General features: G+C 33.5%; 1 protein-coding gene across 3 annotated transcripts in view; it reads left to right on the forward strand.

Annotated features, from left to right (window-relative positions):
• The first annotated feature begins 880 nt into the window (after positions 1-880).
• The window catches only part of LOC144840543 (protein kinase C-like), an 88456-nt gene continuing 69518 nt past the window's right edge, over positions 881-19818 (forward strand). For 2 of the 3 annotated variants that reach the window (XM_078696379.1, XM_078696380.1), the window contains exons 1-3: positions 883-1521; positions 10210-10244; positions 12325-12407. In XM_078696379.1, the coding sequence (XP_078552505.1) occupies positions 1376-1521; positions 10210-10244; positions 12325-12407 (264 nt within the window). In that variant the 5' untranslated portion in view covers positions 883-1375. Of the gene's footprint in view, positions 1522-10209; positions 10245-12324; positions 12408-19818 lie in introns of all 3 variants that reach the window. The other variant, XM_078696378.1, reaches the window with a different exon arrangement.

Below are 19818 nucleotides of genomic sequence, written 5' to 3' on the forward strand. Positions count from 1 at the left end.
TTTTAAAATTCTTATAATGGTTTTATACATGTATGTACTGCGCATGAGCACTCATTTATTGGATATATGGCGCATAATAAATGCTTATTATTATTAACCTTCGTCTGTTTCAAGAATCTTTTTTTCTTATGTTAGTTATGATTTAAACGTGTTATTGATCCGTTATTAACTTCAGAAATAAACATTGCTGAATGAATCTATGTTTACGACAACTTTACAACTGAAGAATTTCTCAAGAAGAAGATGACCAAGGTATTTTAACAGATGAAATTTTCTCGTCTTCGTTTTGAGAAAGGTGTTACTTGTACCCATGGTTTGCGTAATCTCCAAACACAACATAATTAATAAAATTATTCTGTATATAAAATGTATTGTCTAAACTCATCCCCGTTTATTTGTAATATTTTAATCTATTTCAAATGTCCCCAACAGTGGGAAACCCTTCAGAATGGATGATAATAACATCAGTGGTAAAATAGCTAAATTTTAAAACATCTAGTGTCATCTTTAAAAAAACTTAATCAAAAAATAAATAAATCAAAAAGGCTAGGAGATATAAAACCATGTTTTTTCCACATTGACTTTTTTTGCGTTTACATTCATTTTTCTTTCTTTTTAGTTTATTTTTGATCCAAAGTCTAATTGAAATGCTAACGAAAACTTTTCTAAAGAATTCACTGTAACATTTTTGACATTATTTTATTACTATAAATTCAAAAAGTGTACGGTAGCCTACCTTGCAAACACATTATTATATCACAATTATCGCATTCATCGTTTCAGTCCAAAAAGACTAAAACTTTGGGGACATTGATTAATAATCATTCACGGATAAGATACTCCTGAATCTAGTGAAGAACGATAAAAAAATGACTTTGAATGATGATAAAAGTTAAACAGCGCCACCTATGTTATTGCATAGCGGCTTAAATACCAAAAGTCCCAGAGCCCTGTACTTAATTCCCGTAATCCACACTTAAAACGATAAAGATAAAATAAACAAATTGTATAAAACGTTGAGACTGTCTGTTCATAAATAGTTTATTATTTTCTATTTCCTATATTTGACCATTATATGAAATTGAAACCCAGTGGCAAATTGAATGCGATCAAATCTCCCTGTTCTGATAATCGTGCCTTCCCCGGTGATATACCAGGTAAATGTTATGCAGGTTGGCTGGGATAATATAAATGTGAACGTGAGTTAAGTGCTTTGCGTTTACACTGTGAGAAAGGTAGTATCTCAACAGTTTATCATTAGCCTTCGTTATCAGCGGAAGATACTGAGGTGATTACAAACCCCAGGCTAGGCCTAGTTCGGGCGAAATTCTCTGTACATTTTTCATTTTAAACATTTTATGGGATATCTGTAAACATGTCCACTACTGGAAATAAACCAAAAGGATTCGCCAGAAGAGGAGCTCTACGACAGAAGAATGTTCATCAAGTCAAAGACCACGAATTTATCGCGCGGTACTTCAAACAGCCGACCTTTTGCAGTCATTGCAAAGATTTCATTTGGTAAGTTGTTATTTTATCTTTTTGATATCTCAACGGGTGGGAATAGTCTGATTCTGAAAGAGCTACAGGTGTCTGTTATAGATCAGGTCTAAACTAAACTAGCTCTAAATTGGTCTAGTATTTTACTTAGGCCTAACTAAATAATTTGGCCTCTCTTTGGTCTCAACAATTGGGTGGGGAAAATACTTTCCTCACTCAGAGTTAGTACAGAGAGCCATACCAGAGAGAATTGTTGAGAGAAAGGTTTCTATTTCTCAGGTCCCATACCAGACTACCCTTTCGGTGGGGTCCAGCAGGACATAATTAATAAAGTATCGGAGCGTTAATAAAGTATCAGAGCCTTTAATATGCACTTGTCAACTGTATGACCCACTATACAACCCCCCGGGAAAGGTGCATCATGGGTGCGTCATTTACAAATAATTATTGACGCAGGGGTGCGTCAAAAAACCTATATGGTATGTCACAACAATGGTGTATCAATGTCTGTCACTATATCATGAACAACATGGTCAAAATGGGTGCGTCATGGTCACCTAAGCGTAAAGCACTTTTTTGACGCAAAGTATTCATAAGGTATGATGCACATCAGACAAATGATGCACCTCTCTTGGAGGTTGTATAGTGGGTCATACAATTAACAAGTGCATTATTTTTAACAAGCAGATTGTCGCAAGTATACTTTGGCCCCATTCCGCAATTGTTGGAGCTCCGGTAAAAATATTTTGAGAATAATGAACCTTTTCCTGAAATTGCATTCTTGGAGCTTTAGCTGTGGTGAAAACATTTTGGAATTATGGATTAATAATTGTATATTTTACAGACCATTATGACAATACAAATTATTGTAGAATACTTGCAATTCAGGTCATTTGTTTGTTTTTAACTAAATCCTGAGTCAGGGTCACTTTTGATATCTTGTTGATGCTAGTAATTAATAATGGAATTTCCTCAAGTATTCATTCCTGGTTATGCAGAAGTAAGGTGCAAGGTATTGAAGTGTATACTATGAAATGTCAAATGTAAGGGTTCACTTATCAATATTCCTTTTATAATAGGTCTTCTTTGTCTAGCTACCTTTCATTCTGCATAATTTGCTTTTGGGAATTTCTGACCTTTCAGACTATATTTGTACAGGTCTTAAACAAAAGTTTCTCACTCCACCCGCACAACCCGTCCACACTCCACACGCACAACCCGTCCACACTCCACACGCACAACCCGTCCACACTACACCCGCACAACCCGGCCACGCTCCACACGCACAACCCGTCCACACTCCACCCACACAACCCGTCCACACTCCACACGCACAACCCGTCCAAACTCCACCCGGCCAACCCGTCCAAACTCCACCCACACAACCCGTCCAAACTCCACCCACACAACCCGTCCAAACTCCACCCACACAACCCGTCCACACTCCACCCGCACAACCCGTACAAACTCCACCCCCACAACCCGTCCACGCTCCAAGCATTCATTATTTGTATGCCATATGTCAGACTCCAATGTAAACATTCTATTCATAATTATTGGACCATATGGTAATATTAGTTTCAATCACTATACTGTAGGCCTCCCCTTGACATTTTTAGAAGTCAATTTATATATCAAATTTATCAAATTCCTCTCAATGTAAAATATCCAAAGACCAAGTCCTTTGTTTGTTCTCTTGTATTTGATTTTGATATGCATTGATCTTGGGGAGATATTTGTTCATGCCAATGTCACAGAGGGTTCAACCTCTGCTTTCTAAACTGCCCCTTATAATGCTTATAACATGAGACTGTATTCAATAAACAGGGGCGGATTAGTGGGAGATAAATAAGATTAGTGGGAGATAAATAAGATTAGTGGGAGATAAATATTTCATAAATGGTAAAAACGATCTAATAAAGATCCCATATCTAATAGTTTTAATTACTAATTTTTCTAAATATAGTTCTTGTTTACACAAGATACTGTAGCTAATATAAACTTTTTGTGTTAAACTCCCAATTTAAACAAATTCATCCTTAAGTATCCATGGTGAACGCTTAATACCTAATGATGCATTGTTGTCATGGTTAATGGAAAGTTGTTTTCTTTAATTTTATTTTTATCCTAACTGATCTTATATCGTATATATTTAAGTCTACAACTACTACAACTAAGAGTCTAGGTGTGTATCTACCGAATAACGACAAGAGAAATATTTTTATACTATTTGTATACAAAACTCAATGCAACTCAACTTTGTCAATATAAATGCTCTGATCAACTGAACAAAACAGCAACTCCAAGTAACGCACAGTTGCACAAATAAGTGCAGTTGCGTTCAGTTGAACATGGTTCCACCTTTCTGGAACTTAAAGGAACTATAACACAACTGAAAATTTTGCGTCACATACGATATGGGTAACCGCTATGATACAGTTGACTGTTTGATGTTGGCAATGTGAATCGTATCGCATATGTGATATGATAACGACAACTAGTTACAATCAGTTGCATGTTTCGACGTAATCGCTCACACACTGATTCCTTGTAGTCCTATTCAGTTTTGCTTTAGGGTATGTTCAGATCTATATGGAGTTATGCTTTCGTGTCGCAAGCAATGTCTTATTATAACTAACGCTTTTGTTGAAACTGAAGTTTCACCGATTTGGGCAAACATCTGATACAGGAGTAAATTTGATTAGCTCTGTCAAAATCGTTGTTGCATGACATTCGTATCATAGCTTAAGCATAAGTACTATCCTTGTACCTTGAGCTGTCATAACGAACGAAAGATCAGTATCGTAAGAGGTGGCTTCCACTAATCTTTTCGTGGTTTAGACCTAAGGAGTACACCGCGTACAATACGAAAGCATAACTCTGTAGGTCTGAACAGGCCCTTAGTCATCATCGTCCCTTTAGGAGTTGAGTTTTGTTGAGTTCTAAACATAAAACTACCTTTTAGGCTTTAGGACAGATGATGATGTTATAGTAATTTAAAAGGCTGATTTAAAGTGATAAAACTGTACTGTGCGGTATATCATACTGTGTTATACTGTACAGTGAAAGATAATACAGTTATGATAAAATATAATAAACTAATAATGTTGATCAGAGTTCATAAAAAATGACATGGCGCATTGACACAGCATTGCAAATCAAATTATATAGGCCTACTAGTTTAGCTCATGTTAACTAACTGTAAATGTTTATTCATTGGTATGGCCTGTTAAACTCATTATAATTCAGATGATGATTATTCATTGTGATATTCCCATTACACACCAGGCCAATATTACAATATGACATTTCGCTTATTGTCGGATACTTTGGAGTAGTTGCTGTGTTGTAGAAAAGACTGTAAATTTTTAAGTGAGATATAAATGTGTCAAAAGTCTTTAACAATAACATGTTAGATACACTATTGTTTTAATGTTGAGTGGGTCAATGGCCGAATGGTTAATGCAGGGGTGTCAAATCAATAAACACTTAAACGATAAAGATAGAAGCATACCACTCCATTGGATATAAATCAGTGCTCATGGTTGCCAAAGGAAACTGCAAGCATTGTATCCAGTTGAAAACAAGTATATATAAATATATATTTCATTATTTATTTATTCTATTTTAATATATATATAACCAAAAAAAATCGGAAATTGGGGAGAGCAGTGTCAACCTAAGTGAACCTAATCACTGTAGTGGAGCCGGTTGACCCAACCCCAAAGTTAGTTTGCACACATAAAAGAGACAGTGCTAATAGTAAATACAGTTACAGCGAATTAAAATGAATGTGAACTTTTCTAATATTAAAAGGATGATGGGCTTTCTAGGACTGCAGCATCTGTCAATGATCTGTAAGCTATAATGGGGATATTATAAATGTTCCATTGCCTCAACCCCAACCCAATAAATGGGTTGTTTTAAGAAAGTCCTGTCTGTAGATGTTTGCTATGTTGGTGCAATAATAACCCCCACCCTATACTGTAACCCCACGGAAAAATGTAAATATGCCTGCAGTGATCACATATGTATTATAACTCATCAAACTGTCTTTCAAACAAAATGGGCTGTGGGATGTTTTGCAGTAAGTAGTATTAATTAGCTTCCTGGAAATATTCAAAAGATCTCAACCATATGTAGCCTACATAAAACAACGAGGTGTATATTGCCAACTGATGATCTATTTAGTCATTTGTAATTATTTTCTATGCAGTGACATTATGTTGAAAGCATGTTATTGGAATATTGAAGTTCAATTTTCCATCAGTAGTAATGCACATATTGAAATTATCATCTGAAAAAGATGATGAGATTCACTATCCATATCCAATGTCCTCATTAACTTAGAACAGTCCATTTTTAAAGTAGGTATATTTACTTTGCTAGTCGAATCTAATTACTGACTGGCAACATAATGTTTCACTTATAAATCAATATGCTTCCCTATGTTTGACCTAAGTGGTAGCACCATGTACATATCAATACAAGTATGATACCATACTTTAATTTATTAGCGTCGTGGATGATTGATGTTGCTTCAAATGATTGGCCTGGATGTTTATTGCATTCTATGTATCAATTGAATTACAGATGGAAAGGTTATGTGAGGCATCTGAATATTTAATACTTACCCCTTCTCATTTCCCCCTCTCCCTTCCCAATCTACGTGTCAACCTTCCATATTGTTTATTATTAAGTTGATGAGAATAAAATCTAATTTACCGACTTTTAAACAATTGTTATTTGCCTAAAGCATTTTTTTTTATCTGATTTACATAATTTGTATTTTTTACCATAAAATTAGACCTTAGAATATTGCATGGAAAAGTCAATTCTCATTTATTAATATTTTATAATTCTTAATGCATATTTGTTCCAATCATTACCATTTATGGTGCATATATTAAGTACTGAATCAGAGTTTTCCTCTTATAATTTGTGGATCTATGACTATTGTAAAACTTTATATCCAAAGTATAACAGTATTTGGGCTCGTCTTGCGTAAACGAGGATATTAATGGTTGGTAGTTATCTGATATTAAAGGTCAACCGTCTATTTGAAAATTATAATTTGAAAGTTCAAGTTGGTTTTTTTTATCTTTGATGTCTGGTAAAAAAATTATAATTTTATACTGTTCAAAGTGGCTATATCATTAATCCGAAAAGAAAGGAAGTTCACTTTAATGATGTATTTAAAAATACAGTACAACCTCTATTAAGGGGATGCATTTAAGACCTAAAAAATGTTTTATTGATAGGTATGTGTCCCCTGAACAGTGTAGGCTGCAACATATAGTGCTCATCATTCATTTCACAAGGGTGTCACTTGTATAGAGTTGTCTAAAAGGAGGGTTCTATATATTTGTGTATGTAGTACTGTATGTACTGTACACAAATTAAATAAAACAAAAATACAGTCTTCAAATAAGAACATGATGTAGCCTACATAAACTAGTTATCAGCGGATATTATCCCATTGTGTGATATAAACCTACAATTGGATTCGAACTATGACAGCTTTTTTTTATGACAAGACAAGTGTTTCACCCATTACACCAAGGAAGCTTCATTATGGGTATAAATATCAACATTTAAAATTACCTTTTGTTTACTTTTTTTTAAATATCTGTACGTCACTGACCTTAATTAATACGATGAGAGATATCTATTTCAAGATAATTAGGTGTTGATTGACCAATCAAAGCACAGAAATGTGTTCTTAGATTATGAAGAGTATCTAGAGAGAGAGAGTCGAATATTTAACTAATAATAATATTTTATTACAACAAAATATAACAAAATCTTTTTGTGTACATTATATAGATTAAAAAAATTGAGAAAAATGGGGGGGTGAACATTTTATTTTTTGAAATGTTGGTTGTTTATATGAATGTAGGGTTTGTGGACTATTCAATTAATGGATAGGGGTGTTAATAGCACACATTTGGAATTTGGTGACATCCGAATGGAGAACATAACCAAAAATTAATAAAAATCTTAAAATTGCACCTCCAAGATAGTGTGGGCTCTCTGGTGGGCCACCACTGTTTCCAAGAATACCTCACTGTTTACGCTATGCTTGTCAAGTGCAGGGGAGGAGGAAGTGTTGATCCGGGTATTAAAATGGCACTCATAGACTACAAATATCACTTTTGGTTGTTTATTTTGTAACTTGTACAGTCTTTTACCATATTTATTACACGATTAATATCAACATTGTCCATTTTCATCTACGAATTTGCTTGCAATTGTATTCAAAATTGTAGAAAAGGTTCTTCAAACACAATGGCTATATGTTTTAAAAACTAGAACACCAGCAAGGTGTCCTGTTGTATAACATACCAATACTTGAATGCTAGGATTAACTTAACAAATAAAGTCAGTGAAGCTTAAATACCAATAGTATTGTGGTAACAATCATTTCACCTATTGTATACCAATTTATACTCAAACTAAATAGTTTGTATATTAAATCAAGGATATTGTGGTCTTACTTGCATTAGCAGTATAATACAGAGTGTGTATACAGGGGTGAGGGAATTTCAATTTCTTTCACTTGTCCCAGGACAAGTACCTGCACGGAATTCACTTGTCCGAGAAAAAAATTTACTTGTCCCTCTTTATTGCGCAATAGGCGTAAAATTACACAAGTGTCAACAAATGTCACGCAAGTGTTTATTGTCTATTTAAAATTCAGTAGTTTATAGGCCTAGCCTAGACTTTTTTAGCCTGCTCAATATTTTGATAAAAATAACGGTCATTTTTAGGTTTATTTTATTAACAAAACAGTGTGAGTACTGTAGGCCTAATTAATAAATAGTAGTTAGTAAATAAAAAATAAAAGAATTGAATTACCAAAAAAACTATGGTGTTTATTATATACAAACGTATCATAGCCTAGTCATAAATGTGAACTGATCTTTTCCGTAGATATGCCGGCTAGCTAGGCCTAGGGCCTAGGTATTCAAATTTTTTTTAAAAATAATTTCTATTTTGTTCAGGCATAATTAATTAACAAAATAATACCTAATTAATGTAGGGCTGGCTAGGCCCAATACTAATTAAAGCTTGCCATCCAGACACTAGGCCTAGACCGTCACCATGGAGAGAGAGAAAAATACCTCCTCTCCAGGCCCCAGGAGGCCATCCATACTCTAGAAGTTAGGCCTCCTACTCTACAACTTCTGTACGGAGAGAGGATGTTTTTGTTATTATCCAATTCACTAAATAAAATAGCTTGTTGCATTTCACAGGTAAATTTATAAAAAAACATTCTTTTCCCTATGAAACCACTTTATCAATTGTCCGTTCCATGCACGATGTACAGAGAAAAATGAAAATACTGGGCCTAGCACCTCCTCGCGTGTGTACAGCCTCCATGTTGATGCATGGTATTTTTGATCAAAGAACTTATAACACAAGAATCTCCTGTTCTTCAATTTGCATTCAAAACACAGTATCGGAAGTACAGGGTTAAAAGGTCAAACTGGGCGACGCCATTTCACAGCATGGAGAAGCGCCTCCTCCAAACTAGGAAGTCAATTACTCTACCCCCATAGAGTATTAGCAGATCCCCTCTATGGTTTTGACTTTCTAATTTGATGCGGGCGCCCTACTCCTCAGTCAATTACTCGACCCCCCCTAGAGTATTAGCAGATCCCCTCTATGATTTTGACTTTCTAATTTGATGCGGGCGCCCTACTCCATGGCTCACAATGGCGCCACCCATAGCTCTATTCTATCCCACAATGCCTTTCGAAATTGTTACGCGCTTCGGACGAACAGAAGATTCTTGTGTTATAAGTTCTTTGTTTTGATCAACAATACCTGGTAGAGTCCATTAATTACGGGGGTTCTTTTTAACTGGGCATTTTTTAATTACCCAGTTAATCTATGTCTCAACCACTGCATGGTCCAAAAATGTTTTAATTACCTCCCCAAATAGAAAATCGTGTAATCTATAATGATGTGACTCAGGTCATTGACCAATCAGTGATGTATTAAATGCACTGGGTTTAATGTGCTTTGAAGAAGCTTGCTATTTTTGTTAATGCACATGGCTAAGTGTTGGCACATGGTTTTCTGTGCTCTTAGTTTTAATTTCCTAAATTTCAAAAGTGCTTGTCCTGGGACAAGAGAGTATGTCAAATGTGGTTGTCCGACCGTAAAAAAACACTTGTCCCGGGCGTCGGGCAAGTGGGTTCGCTCAGCCCTGGTATAAAGTACTTGGAACTCTAACAAATAACAATATATACGTCATAGAAAATATATAATTATTATATGACTATTGGGTAAAGACAATTGCCAACTTCTTCTGTCTTTTAAGCATTATCAGCGGAAGCAATTCGTATTTAAAGAAATTATTTAAAGTTCTACTAAAAGTCATTTGTATGTTGTTTTGTACTTTCCCAAGGCATTTCCTTTCCTTTCTTTCCCTTAAAAAAGCAATGGTCGAATGTTGTTCAAATTGAAGGTTTTTAGTCGCAACAGTGCATACAATATTAGCTGTTCAAATAAAGGTATCTAGTTGGAAAATGCCTAGACATATGAATGTCTGATAGTAATACTAACCATTATTAAATCATGGAGTAAATACTGTATCTCTTTTTTTAATGGGATTCTGACTACTGCAGGGGTAAATTATATTAAAGATGGCCACAACTAAACCTACATATTATTTAATAGATTGTCCTTTTCTTTTTTCAGGGGCGTGGTTGGCCGACAGGGATTACAGTGTCAAGGTAGGTATTAACAAATGAATATCAGCTTTTAACAGTTAGGCCTGGTCAAGTTAAGTAACTATGGCTAGGTCCTAATTTTTGAGCCATTGGACTATAATAATACTAAACAAACCTATAAATCTAGGTATAAATGCATATTAAGACTATAAAGAGGATTGAATGAAATCATGTGTTTTGTGTCAACCCTCTGTTGATAAAAATAAGAGATGACAGAAAGTTGATTTCTGAATTTCAGCCATTATTTCCATAAATAACCTCAATTTTGATTCCAAAAATACCATGGTAACCACCTGTACTTTGATTCATTTCCTTCAGATCATTGGTTTTTATCTTACGCAACAATGACAATATAAATCAGTAGATTACCAAGTTATTGACAGTTTTAATATTTCACCTGCATTCAACATAATTAATATTTATTTATGTCGTGACTGGCTTACCTGGATAAACCGACATAGGCCTTTTACCCCTCAAGAGGAGAACATAACTCAAAAAGTAATATAACATTTTAAGGATTCCCCTCCAAGACAATGGTATCGTCCGTCACTCAGGAGGAACACAACGCTTTTACAGTGATAAATAAAGTACTGTATAGTGGAAGTTTTTATGTTTTTTTTAAAATCTAATTTCCACAACAAATACCAACTGTTGAAATTAAAACTGATATTTCAATTTATTTTATATACATTGAACAAATCTTGGTGTGTAGGCCTACTTTTTAACTTCAAACAAAATTTAAAAGATTAGAATCTTGGGAAGTGAAATACAAACTTGTTTGAGAGCCCAACAAGCTATTAAAGTACATCCTCTTAATTTAAACATACTTGTATAGCCACTTATAAAGTGTTCATAAAGTACCATATTTCCCCTACTTTGTTTTGCACTAGAAAGCGTCCCGTTAACAGGGTGGCATCTGAATATTATAGGCGTGTCAAAAAGGAGGGGTTGGTTCTACTATAGGCTACTGAGTGATTAAAGTCACATGTCTGCCATATTTCTTTTATTATCATAATTCATAGACCATTATAATGTTAAATTGTACTCTAGATGAATAGAATTTCTTTGGTGTTGCACACAAGGATAAACATGTTGCGTGACAGATTGTTTGTTGATTTTCCATATGCTTCGTTTGATCATGTTGACGACATTAAATCCTGTCCTTATCGATTTCGAGTCAGTAATGATTATAACCGAATAGTCAATCAAATAATGCAGTGAAATTGTTGTTTGTGTCAGTTACAGTTACTTATGCGCTCCTATGATTGTGTTACGTTCACTGAACAATCTTTATTTAAATATTTCTGCAATATCCCAATTGCTAATGAACACTAAATTTACACTTTGCGACTCATACAGGTATAGTTATAATTAATCCAATTACTGCATCAACTGAATTTAACATATTAATGACAATCCTGGTTATTAAGGGATGATACTCGTTAAAATAATGAAGAAAATTCAAAATTGTTTGATTTTGTTCAGAAAGTTTTCTACAAGATTTGATTTCTTGGGGGTTTTTTATGCAGTATTTTATTGTTTAGAGGAGAAGTAATCCCTACTGAAACCAAAACATAACATTGTCAGGAAAATTATTTGTTTATTTGTTGGCTATTAATTCTTTATGATCTTTATGTAAGACCATGCAATGATTTTAATTTTGAAAATAACTAATACATAAAATGCATATAAATCATATAAAAGATCAATAATCTTTTTAAACCATCTGTAGAATTCAATCACTGAGTACACGTTTACATATAATCATCAGATTCCAATCCAATGAATTCCAGTGTATTATTAATACATATTTTCATGAATAATTATATGATGATTATTATTACCATAATATACTGTTGTTTTTAAAAATGCGACAAAACACTCAGAGCTGTCAATTTATATAAAAACTATGGTTTCCATATAATCATACATTTGCTACGTTTGATTGACATCATCGGAATGTCTATGATGTTGTATGCGGTGTTTGTGTGATCGTTCATCTTGCTCTGCTTCACCACTATAAAGAGAATTAAGAAGCTTTAATTGGATTTGAAGAATAATAATCATGTTTTTATCTTTTCAGTGTGTTGTTTTGTAGTCCACAAAAGATGCCATGAATTTGTCACCTTCAAGTGCCCAGGTGGAGATAAGGGTGCTGACTCTGATGTAAGTTGATTTTCTTCTTAAAATCTTTTCCCTCTTGGTGCTCCTCTCTGGTATGAGCTTGGTGTTTCAAATTATTGCAGGTACCATGACAGTAATAGAGCTCTTTCTTCTTGATTTAATGCAAGTTTGTTGCAGATCCTTGATGACACTCCTCTCCAGTAATACAGCTCTTCTTGATTTAGTGAAAGTTTGTTGCAGATCCTTGATGGCACTCCTCTCCAGTAATAGAGCTCTTTCTTCTTGATTTAATGCAAGTTTGTTGCAGATTCTTGATGGCACTCCTCTTCAGTAATAGAGATCTTTCTTCTTAATTTAATGCAAGTTTGTTGCAGATCCTTGATGGCACTCCTCTCCAGTAATAGAGCTCTTTCTTCTTGATTTAATGCAAGTTTGTTGCACATTCTTGATGGCACTCCTCTCCAGTAATAAATCTCTTTCTTCTTAATTTAATGCAAGTTTGTTGCAGATCCTTGATGGCACTCCTCTCCAGTTATAGAGCTCTTTCTTCTTGATTTAATGCAAGTTTGTTGCACATTCTTGATGGCACTCCTCTCCAGTAATAAATCTCTTTCTTCTTAATTTAATGCAAGTTTGTTGCAGATTCTTGATGGCACTCCTCTCCAGTAATAGAGCTCTTTCTTCTTGATTTAATGCAAGTTTGTTGCACATCCTTGATGGCACTCCTCTCCAGTAATAGAGCTCTTTCTTAATTTAAGTTTGTTGCAGATTCTTGATGGCACTCCTCTCCAGTAATAGAGCTCTTTCTTCTTGATTTAATGCAAGTTTGTTGCAGATTCTTGATGGCACTCCTCTCCAGTAATAGAGATCTTTCTTCTTAATTTAATGCAAGTTTGTTGCAGATCCTTGATGGCACTCCTCTCCAGTAATAGAGCTCTTTCTTCTTGATTTAATGCAAGTTTGTTGCACATTCTTGATGGCACTCCTCTCCAGTAATAAATCTCTTTCTTCTTAATTTAATGCAAGTTTGTTGCAGATCCTTGATGGCACTCCTCTCCAGTTATAGAGCTCTTTCTTCTTGATTTAATGCAAGTTTGTTGCACATTCTTGATGGCACTCCTCTCCAGTAATAAATCTCTTTCTTCTTAATTTAATGCAAGTTTGTTGCAGATTCTTGATGGCACTCCTCTCCAGTAATAGAGCTCTTTCTTCTTGATTTAATGCAAGTTTGTTGCACATCCTTGATGGCACTCCTCTCCAGTAATAGAGCTCTTTCTTAATTTAAGTTTGTTGCAGATTCTTGATGGCACTCCTCCCCAGTAATAGAGCTCTTTGTATTTGAGTGTTCCACCAGGTCTCTCATGCCACTCCTAACCTGTAATAGAGCTCGTTCTTCTTGAGTTACTACAAGTTGGCACAGATCTCTTGGTGGCACTCCTCTCCAGTATTAAATCTTCTTCTTGTTTGTTCTGCAAGATGGCGGATGATACTGCACAGCCTTTGTCGTAGTACCAGACTTTTTTTTTATTGCAGCAAATTTCAGTTAAAAGAAAGTTTGTTATACCATCATTTAATTGGCATACTTGTTGCATTTGTTTTGAATTTAATAATCATTAAAGTATACAAGTGTTGTTTTTTTTAAATTCTATTTTACTGTTTATAGGTCAAATTTGCCTATGCAGCACAATAATTTTGAATTGATATGAATACAAAAACCAAAAATAATAACTTTTCAACAATGTAAATTTATATTATATCTGTTGTTCATTTAATTGACCCTTAGATTTATTTGACCATTGTAAAATAAATATTATTTGTAAAATCTATCTATGGTAACAATAAGTGTCAATGACAGTTGGTCCTATCAGGTATCACTTGTAGTTGCTGGTTGTCCATTTAAATTAAGTCATAATTTGCCAAGGATATACCAATTTGACATTCATTTTCTAATTACTATCGAACTACTATACAAATTTCGCAATAAACTGGACATTTGACGCGACGTCGATGAAATTATGAATAGGTAGCCCAAGTGTATAGGAACAAATTTAGCAGTGATGTCTTTTTTGGACTTAATTTTGTAAATTTTAGATATATGTCTAGAAATTGATAGTGTCTTAGTGTTATTGAACACTATATCTATCAATTTAATTATTTATAGGTCCTCCAGGGCGAGCATATGAACACCTAAAAAATCATATTGATTACTTTATCAAATATGACATTACATGTTTTAGAAGACTTCTATACTATAGGCAAAAATGGGCGTGTCCCACCATTTGTAGTATAAGAATTAGCTATTGAATTAGGTGACAGCGAAAAAATGCCAACAGGACAGGTTTCCAAAAAATAGCCACTGCTGCTGTATATCTATTAAAAAAATAACTAAACTATTTTAAAAATAATTTTAACCTAAAATATTATGAATAAGAACCACACAAATCAGAATATATATTATTTTAAATATATATATTTAATAATAAAATTAACTGTTGAATAGCAATAAAATGAGTAAACTGTAGATAAGCTCAATGCAGTCATAGTGTGCGTCCCTTCAAACTGACCTATCTGATTAGCCAATTGCTGCATCCATGTTGCAGGCCTTGTCTTTTAAGGCGAGTGAGTGCGATCACTCACCTAACACACTCCTAAACTGCCCTTGAGGAGTGCGATTTACAACACGCCTTAATTTGGTAAACTTCTACACACGAAAATACAAACAGCACACCTACAGCACCCCTGAATGTATTGAGGAGTGCAATTTGTAGCACACCTATGATTTTCAAAAGACAAGGCCTGATGTTGCGGAGTCTTCCATGGAGAAGCATTTTTTGCGCTGTTGTGATTATGTTGCAGTTTGATGTCTAGTTTTATAGTTACGTCATTGCAACTACTAGTCATATTGTTTCAGCCTGTAGCCAGGGGGTTTGAGGGTTCGAATGAGGTGCCCTTTTCAAATAAGAGACTAGCAGCAGATGTGATGGTAAACAGGCCTAAACTAGCCTTGCCCATTGTTTCTGCCCCTTTCGTTAAAAATACAAATCCTCATGTAAAAATCCAGGCTTGCTTTTAAAGCACCTTGCTCTGTTTTTTTCTTACAATATCAGTCTATTGTAAGTGTTTTTCTTTTTATTAAACAGCATTTCAATCTGTACTTTGTATAATTAGAATGGCTTTAATAAAAACGAGACTGACAGTGTACTGTATAAATATCCGTGATTAAAGTGGAATGCATTTGTTGTTTATTATGTAAATATAGTATTAATATACCAAAGGTCATTTAGTTTATTTGATATCAGAATAGACAGATGCTTGATGCAAACTTATGGTCTATATGCTACTATTGTTATTTTTGTATTTATAAAAATAAGGATTTGAAATACTGGTATCCCTTACTTTTTAAATTAACGATTCCTACTAATTGTAAACATGCCAGTTTTTTAAAAATCATATTCGTATCGAGAGATTTCAATATAGCATAATGTAACTCCTCCTAATTCCCTGTTATAGTTCCTACTGTTTAATGTCTGCATTTGTGGCTTAACCCGGACCTTAACATCTAGGGTATTTTAAGATCAGGAAATTTTGAATACTGTATAGCCTTTGTTTCCCTTCTAAAATTTTCATTAAAAAGTCCCTTCAATTAGGCCTACTGTACCATTTAATTCTGTACTAATAGATGCATAAACGCATAATATTAAGGGCAATATTATATGTATTAGAGGTATACCTCTTTCATTTATCTAAAATACCTACCAATCGATAACCACTTTTCTGTGACATTTGGTCACATGACACTTGGTCCGCTTCAGCTCGACAATTTAAAAGGAATCTTATATTTATAGATATTTTAAATGCCTTTAAAAACCACTTTTTTTAAATACAATTTTTCTTGGTATAACTAATTACTGTGTGCTGTTACCGCAAGCATATTGCATTCATATAAACTCATGCATATTCAAAGTATATTGCAGGAAAATAAATTGAAACACAAATGTTTTCTTTATTATGCAAAGTGTTTTGCTTGAACTCATGCATATTCATAAAGTATATTGAAGCAATACAATTGAAAAAACATGGTGTGTGATATTACCGCAAGCGTTGTCTTCATTATGCAAAGTGGTTTGCTTGACCTCATGCATATTCATAAAGTATATTGAAGCAATACAATTGAAAAAACATGGTGTGTGATATTACCGCAAGCGTTGTCTTCATTATGCAAAGTGGTTTGCTTGACCTCATGCATATTCATAAAGTATATTGAAGCAATACAATTAAAAAAACATGGTGTGTGATATCATCGCAAGCATTGTCTTCATTATGCAAAGTGGTTTGCTTGACCTCATGCATATTCATAAAGTATTGAAGCAATACAATTAAAAAAACATGGTGTGTGATATCATTGTCTTCATTTAATATGAAGCATATTGCATTCCTATAAACTCATGCATATTCATAAGTATATATTGCAGGAAAAATAATTGAAACACAAGTGTTGTCTTCATTATGCAAAGTGGTTTGCTTGAACTCATGCATATTCATAAAGATATTAAAGCAATGGTTTTCAATACAATTTGATTTGTCCACTATCATGTTGTTGAGTTATTTTAAAATAAATTATTCACTGCGTATGTTCAATGACAATACAATAACAGTACACATCAAATCTATTATATTATATTGATCTTTTGAAATATATTATTTTTGTTTGAAATTATGGGAGTAAACAGTGTTTATTAAATGCAAACACAATTTTAATTTGTAACAATGGATTTTAAACTCCTTTATTTAAAGACAATTTTTCTTCAAGGTACAACTAGATTAGAATTATTGTATTTTAAGTAAGATATTATTAACATTATTATTTTCTTATAACTTTAAAACCAACACTGCCAATTTTGGATGTGAAAAACACCAGCAAATAGTGTTGTCTTTCACTGAGCATATAGCTACCGGTAGCTCTGGTTAGTCTCCAAATACTACTGTTTGTAAATGATGTCTTATAGATTTGAGTTCTTCAACCTCACCTGGTTCTACCCTATTTTCTAAAACTCAAATCGTATAATAAAAACCCCCAACAACACACTATTTTTTCAAGGTTGAACTCTCATATTTGAAAGCTCTGTACAATTTCAAGTATTTTTACCTGTCGTTTTGCCTAGTCTTAATTTATCACAAACCTACGGTTACGATGGAAAACGTGATCAAACTCCTCCAGCATTTTAACGCACATTTCATTGGCATTTCTGCGACCTTGAATAAGATTTGCTCAAAGTGCAGTTTACAATTAATCCTACGGAGCGACGCATTAATCAACTCGGCTAAATTCATTAGCCAGTGTGCAAAAATTGTTTGCGTCAAAATATATTTACTATTCTAATATTTACTAATTATTTTGTCATAAATTGAATTTTTCATGTAATTTGTAGTTTGATATGTTTCCTTTTACAAAAACATTTTCCTGAAATATCTGAAATTGTTTCGCTTAGGAGATATTTTACTCATTTTTATTATTAAATCACACCATCAAACACACATGGAAAAAACATGGCATGCTAATTACTGGATAGGAAAGCCATCTTATTGCCATCAGAAAACACCTGGAATGACCAAATGCCACGTATTGCATAGGGTCAGTTTCTGGAAGTAAATTACTGGTTAAACCGTGTGTGTATTCTCCCGCCCAGAATGTATTTTCTTGAATTTGGAACTTTCTGGGTTACAATAATTATAATAAAATTTAACCCTTTTTAAAAAAAAAATGTTTTATATGCCGTTATTTAACAAATTGGTCCACCAAGAATATATCAGAGAAAATGTATTGGCTCAGCATGAATTAATTTACATTGCTTCCAATTCCTCTGCATACAGTACAGTAGTTGTTAGGCTTGATTGCTTCAATCATTCATGCATGAAATTATTAGTCAATTAATAATTCACACCGACACATAATTATACACGGTCGTCAATACCTATTTTAACATCATAAGTTGTGGTGACATTAATAGCAATGGTGTTAGCTCCTGGTGACAATCAATATATGCTCTAGTCTACCTGTATATCAATAGACTGAATTAATATTTTTAAAAGTGTGAAAGTATAGGTAATGGCTAGTTTGTTAAAAAAAATCAATGAACTTATTGTTAAACTTATCTCATAAATCTAAGACAAACATTATTTATTCAGCCAATATGATTATAAAAATTTGTTTAGAAAGGCATGTAGTACAACCTCTATTAAGGGGACACATAAAGTGTGCCCATTATAGAGGTGTTCCCTGAATATGGGTTTTGGTTATAGTGTTAAAACATAAATATTCTCCCTCGATTGTTTTACAGGAAAGCAACTTATATGACCTATAGACATAGCACATAACACACTGCACCACATGCCCTTACAGAATAAAGCATTTTTTTCCAGGAGTCATTTTCCTTTTCTGCTTTTTCACTCTTATCAAAATATTATATGTTTTACTTTAGGGTGGGGAGTAGTTTGTATTTAATTTTGAAAATTTACCAGTTCTTCTAAAAATATATTAGTTAATAAATTAGATTACCATATCTAATAATTTTTTTTCAAAATGTTGTAAGTCTATGACGTACCTTATAATATGACTATTTCCATTTGATTGATGTAGCAATATTCCTCTGTGGCGCTCGTTAATCTAGTCCTAGCTTAGTCCAGCTGAGCAGCATAGCAAATGACTTACTGTAATCTTCTGATCTAGTTCAGACGGCGTACATGTCACCTTTTGCATTCGTTATTGAACTTGCCATTATGCAAACCTTTAGAATGTCTATCCTTTCTGCAGATTAATCTTGGATTATTTATAGTAAATTATTGGAGAATTTTGTATAAACTTCTTTTAAAGTGAAACATTGATGTAAAACTGTTACCCAGACTAAATTTAAATGTATTAATTATTTTAAAAACTGTGTATTTTTTTTTAAAATTATGTTCTGATTTAACTGTTTTTTTATAATATTTTAGGTTATTTTTTATATAATAATAATTTCATTTGTTTGAAAAAAAATGTCTGGGCTTCTATAGACAGTGAAGCTCTCTGTAAAGCCCCAGCCTAAAATTTACGACAATATGTACATTTTGAAGATATGGTGGCCATCTTGCCAAGTCTGTGTCCTAGCATCACCTTGCCTGGTCATCTAGTTCTTATATTTATGTTTAATTAATGGAAAAATCGTGTTACCTTCCATATTTGTTAATTCACGAGGTGTGCTATATTTGTCCAGATATGATAAAGGAAGTTGTTATATATCCTGAACAGATCCTTTATGAAACAATTCACGCAATCATTCATTTAAATTAATGTAGATGTTAAAAGTCAAACATACAACCTGATATCTGATGGAATTCATATTTAACATACTACCATACTTGCTATTTGTTCTAGGGTTTGACATACTAGGCAAGTTTCACTTGTAGTTTTGATCTC

The sequence above is a fragment of the Antedon bifida genome, chromosome 4, assembly GCF_963402885.1.
Source record: "Antedon bifida chromosome 4, ecAntBifi1.1, whole genome shotgun sequence".
NCBI classification, from domain to species: domain Eukaryota; kingdom Metazoa; phylum Echinodermata; class Crinoidea; order Comatulida; family Antedonidae; genus Antedon; species Antedon bifida.